At 33.0% G+C, this 6,000-nt stretch overlaps 1 protein-coding gene across 1 annotated transcript; it reads left to right on the plus strand.

Annotated features, from left to right (window-relative positions):
- Nucleotides 1-196: 196 nt before the first annotated feature.
- On the plus strand, nucleotides 197-1,336 carry LOC115979941. Its single transcript, XM_031102063.1, has 2 exons — nucleotides 197-1,083; nucleotides 1,178-1,336. The coding sequence occupies exons 1-2, from the start codon at nucleotides 354-356 to the stop codon at nucleotides 1,279-1,281; spliced, it is 834 nt and encodes a 277-aa protein (XP_030957923.1). The 5' UTR covers nucleotides 197-353; the 3' UTR covers nucleotides 1,282-1,336.
- The last annotated feature ends 4,664 nt before the right edge of the window (nucleotides 1,337-6,000 follow it).

Here is a 6,000-nt window from a genome sequence, read left to right on the forward strand (position 1 = left end):
AGGAAAAAAAGGGGAAAGTTAGAGACATCTATGACAAAGAGGGACTAGGTGCAATTTATGTTTATAAATTTTGAGAAAATCTGATCTCACCACATAGAGAAAGAGAATCTAATAAAGGCTGGGAAAAGAGAATGGCAAAAGGAAATAATAAGACTTTTTTGAACATGATATAAGCTAAAGTCCACTAAAGCAGCCAGAAAGGAATAATTCATACTAGACATAGCAATATCCCTCATCAGATTAAAAGTAGATGCTTGGTTTTCTACCTTTATCTATACTGTTTCCTACGGTAATCAAGGACACCATCCCTGTAATATTCTTCACAATTTGAAAGATCAATCCAAGGAAAGAAAATGCAGACATGCAAGACCCTCCATTTTCTCAAACCTCTCCTTCTCATAGCCAATTTATTGTTCACTACTTCCATAGCTAGAGATTGTCCTACAAGCTTTTGTGGCAAAATCCGAATTCAAGCACCCTTTTTGAATTCAAATTCAACTAATCAGTCATCTTTATTACACCAAATGATCCAATGCAAATCTCACAAGCTATACTTTAGAACCTCTCTTGGTCTTTTTCCAGTCTCTTCCATCAATTACACCACAAAATTCCTCACCATCTCTCACCCTCCATGTTCTTCTTCAGTTCACTATATCTCTCCTTTACTTCTCTCAGCTGGTTTTCCTTCTCCTCCACTGCCCAACTCACTTCTTCTCTTCAACTGCTCAAACAAAAGACACCCCATGCCACACTTTATTCAAAACTGCAGTAGCTTCCATGCATGTGGAGCTTCTTGTAAAGTTCTATCACAAGAACAACCACAAGTTCCTCGTTCATGTTTACTTCTTGATGATCTTGAAAAGCTTGACATAGGTTTTGATCCAAAAGATTTAAATTGCTCACATTACAGTCAGTTACATAGATCTTTGGCAGGTGACACTGACAACTATGAAAAATATAAGTTGGGGACAAGGATTTCCTATGACATTCCTGATCATGTACCAAATCTCTGTAATGAGTGTGAGAAGCCTAATGGCAATTGTGGAGTTGGATTGAGATGCATATGCCACCCAAAAGAGTGTAGTAAGTGCCTTGCCCTTTCTAACGTTAATTGATTTGGTTTTACCATAATTTTTGCAGTACATGATGTTATGTGATTTAAATGGTGATTGTGCAGAAGATAAGGTCATCTCTATGGGCAGAACAGTGGACCCCTTTGGTAATGTCATCTTCTCTTTGATTTCTTTGATCCTTGTGATCGTTTCCTTCTTTGTTATATAAAGGAAGTAATACACAATTTGAATATTCAAAGTCATGGCAAAAGCCTATTATCTTTTCCTCTTTCTCTTGTCATTGTTGTCTAATCACGCTTTGAATGCTATCCTATTTATGACAAATCTATTCTAACCAAACTAGTTTTTCTTCTAAAATAAAATCATCCGCAGATCTTATACCAATGAACAGGGATACAAAATGATGTTTCAATTTGTGGGCCATCATTTGGGTATTCACTTCGGTAAGGATAATAGATAAAGCCAATAGATGATAGAAAGATCGGATATAGGTGTAAATTTATTTAAGAATATATTCCACACCAGATTAATGAGAATAACAAATTTGAAATATAAAGTGGTGAAGGGGTTTGCTCTATGTCTAGAATCAAAGGAAAATGTGTCAAGTAATAATGCTGTGACTACATGGCAATTGGCACATCTACTTGAAGCATCAATGCAGCGATGGGATCACACAAAACTAAACCTAAATATTACAAATGGAGCAACAAATTTTAACTTACATAACAATTCAACATATACTGTCAAACAATATTCATGCTGGCATTATGCTAATTTCAGTTACCTCTTAGACAAAGAATCTTTGATACATAAACAACCAGGAAGATAAATAAGACACATATCACAAACCCAATGGCTAAGTCGGGAGCAACATTTATCTAAGTAGAACTATTAGTCGATTACATAAGCCACTTCAGTCCATAATTGGTGTCCAAGAATAAGACCAGGTGTCCTTGAAGAATAGGAAAAACAACTTCAACTATCCCAAAGTTGTGCCTTGCATCTTGCATGAAAATGTTAAGCAGAAGAGCAGTAAAGCAAATCAATCGGCAGTTCTGCTGTTAATCAATGATAGCATCTTGTTGCTTGAATACTCCGAACCTTTCCTTGTGATCAAGTAAAAAAATAGGATACTTGATAAACTCATAACATGATGGAGAGAGAGAGTAGGGTGATAAAACTCAAAAACCAAATCCATCTTAAATCTGAAACGTAGTTTAGCATAGCCAACAGATAAAAAGCATGCACGTGTATTTGGAAGTACGAAAAAATGAAGATAGAAGGCCCATTATTGTGCTTTTCATTTTGTTCTCCAATACCTCATTGTCACAACTGGGCTATTAGGTTGTATGCAGTGCACAAAACTTCCAATTGGGCTATTAGGGTGTATACAGTGCACAAAACCCCCACTTTTGCACAGTCTGGGAGAGAAGATTGGTAAGCAGCTTTTATTTTCTGATAGCGTGTCCTCCACAATTAGGCAATTATATTGACAAGTAATAATCGCTTGTGTATCCATTCCTAGACATGAACTATGGTGATGGTTATCATGAAGGAAGCATCATATAATTTGGAAGGCCTGCAACAAGAAGCAATTAGACAGCTATGGGAAAGACAATTAAGGTTAATAAAATCAAAGGGTAAAATTTTCAGTTTTACTTCATTAACCAAAGAATAAACATGAGAGGATTCTAAATTATCGAAATGATCTAGCCATAGGTCAACATTTCAGGCCCTCATTAAGTCATTATAATTTATAAGGTACTACAAATTAATTTGTTGACTTCAAATGAAGTCGTCAATAGGTTTTAAAATCTCTGCAAAGCACGTAATTTATCTCATATACTAAATACAACCAAACAAGGGGAGACTTCAAGTCTAGTCAAAAGACAGTAAAGAAAGGGAGATTTTTATGTCTAGTCAAAAACAGTGTTCATGTCTGTCTTCATGGGCAACAGGGAGTCTGGAAAAGCAGAAAACACGAGACTTTTGATTCCTCTTCATATATGCAAAATGCAAACCACACATGAAACTACTAAAGTCACATGAAAAGACTGACGTTATCTTCATATCAACTAAAGAATCTTAAGTTAAAAACAACATCAGTTCACTGTATTCTGAGCAAAGAAAAATCTTATACACTAATATTTTTCATTTTTCTTTTTTTCTTTTTTTTGTCTGAACTAGAAAGAGATCCAAAACCATTACTTTCGAAATAAGTATACCACAATAGTGGCAATTTCAAAGCCAACTTATTTTAAAATACAAGGACACCATTTAACTTAAAAGTTTGATTTGGATCTATATATGTTAATATTAATATCTCAACTAATTTTTTTTTCCATGTGGAACTTTCATTTGCTCAATTATTCCTAACAATATTTTCCCCACATATGAGTGTTGCACCTTTTTGTGAGCTTAAAGACCTCGTTGTATATCACAAACAAATCCTATTAGCTCCCTCTTACCTATGGGCTTTTTTTTTTTCACTGCACATTCACCATCCATGGAAGCATCTTCTTTTTTTATCAAGATTTTTTTTTTTTTTTTTTTTTTGATCATTCGATATTTGGGGGGAGGAGAGTTTTGAAAAAAGTAATAATATTATAAAATCAAATAAAAATCAAACGGATTTTAAATTCACTAAATTATTTCATTTGCTGGTGTTTGTGCAGCTTTGTATGTGTTGTTACTTATACTATTTTGTGTGGGCACCTCGTCCTCCACCTTGCCCTCGCTCCAAATGTAAAAGATATGTTCATAACTTTGCCACACACAATCATTAGCTCTATTAGACTGTTACCACTTATTGAGAAAAACAATCCACTTAGCGGTAAAAGCAAAATCTCGACCAATACTTAAGTGTGAATTTACCATCACAAAGGCAATGGGAGTTAGCCATAACACATACCAAAGCTAAGCTAGTAAAATATATAATATGGAATCTTAGACAAATCATCAAACACATAAAATGCATGCACAATGCACACAAGATTCACTTCATTCGGCTCTAAGCCTACGTCCCCATGAGTTGAGCTCTAAAAACAATCCACTAATCAACAAGTTTCAGTTGTTTTTTAATTAAGTTTTATCATACATCTTGAGCTTACACAACAAACTTGGAGAAATAAAATATTATCCGGACAAGCTTTACAAAACCCAACATCACCCCAAAGAAATCTTCCACACAATTAGGTAAAAAAAAAAAATTAAAAAAAATAATAATAAAAAAAAAACCCAAACACCTTTGAAACATTTATTTTAATAGGTTTCAATAGCCATAATAATAGGAGGAAGAAAAGCTCACATTGTATTTTCTTAGTTTTTGTGTATATTTTTATGTCAGCAACTTAAGAATTTGGGCCAAAAAAAAGAAGCTAATAAGCCCTTATGGGCTAGAACCAAACAAGGCCCAACACAAAAGTAGCTTCTGCATTAGCTCTGCACCTTAAAATGAAGACTGTATACTGTGCAGTGCAAAAGAACCAATTTCAACCAATTATGTTTGGTGTACTTCATAATTTCACCTATATCTTTGAAATCGACCAATTTTTCTCTTTCACCCTAAAAAAAAAAAAAATCAATTTTTTCCTTTATATTTGGAAAATACGCAAATATTCTCAATTTATTACTTTCTCGGTTAAATCTAATGAAATTTATTAAATAAATTATTAGTTATATACCACAAGAAAGAGAAAAAGTTGAAAATTGCACTGTTGTTTTATTAAATTGCATTTATAATCATTGTAATTTCATTAAATTCAACTGAAAAAAATAATAAATTTGAAGTATTTACCAATTTTTCAAACATAAAGAAGAAAATCGGTTGGTTTCAAAGATAATAAGTGAAATTATAAACTATGCAAGCGGAAAAAAGCTTTTTAGTTTTTCCCCCGAAGATTATTATGGGCCAAGGCTTCTTTTCCCCGGAATGTGTTCATTGCATTGACATTGACAGTTGCTTGCTCCTCAGTCCTCACAGTCAAACTACCCACGTGAGAGGAAAACCACAGCAGGAACAGCAACAGGGACTGTTCACTGCTAAGTGCTAAGCCTTGACTGCATGCATATATAGAAGAATTGCCTAGAGGACACGATGTTCATCTAGTGCATTATAGCAATCTGCAACTATGCACCCGGTAACTCTGTACGCCACTCATTGTCATGTCATGTCATTAGGTTTCATCAACCAAAATCTCAAGCCCAACAGGGTACCGAGCCATTCTCCTAGCAAATAATAGAATATCTAGCCAAGCCACTGTTGTGATGGGTGGCATAAGGATAATTAAGGGGTTAAGGTGAAATCGGTGTTGCTTTTAAGTGTCCGGATATATTAACAACTAGTTGCATGTTGCGCGTGGTAATTTTTTTAGTATAGCCTTATTAAATATTTTATTAATACTATAATTTTAGTTATTAATCATTGATTTTTTATTAGATTTTAAGTTAATAAAAACTTTAAATATACCTTTTTTACCTTCACACACACACATAAATATAGTGAATCTTTACATATACCTTTAAGAAAACTCTATATATTTCACTTTTTTGGATGCGTAAAATTATAGACTATTACTCTATAATGATAGTGGCTAATTAATTTTATATTTTTTTTTTAGTGATCTCATTTGTAACGCTTCTTACCATTATCATATATTTACTAACTAATGATTTGCATAATAAAGACGATAAATGAGAGGTAGCATTATTCATTAGATTTTTGAAAGTAATAGTGTATGAAAATTTTATATATATATATATATATATATATATATATATATATTATAAATAAGGTTATATGAAATGTCAAAAAATGGATTTTTAAATTTTCTAACTTTATTTCTTATATAATTTCTACTACTATCAGAGAACATCTCTTTTTTAGTTATGATTAATATGGTTTCCATAGTTAGAGTTTGATTAGTTT

This window comes from Quercus lobata, chromosome 1 (assembly GCF_001633185.2).
Source record: "Quercus lobata isolate SW786 chromosome 1, ValleyOak3.0 Primary Assembly, whole genome shotgun sequence".
NCBI classification, from domain to species: Eukaryota; Viridiplantae; Streptophyta; class Magnoliopsida; order Fagales; family Fagaceae; genus Quercus; species Quercus lobata.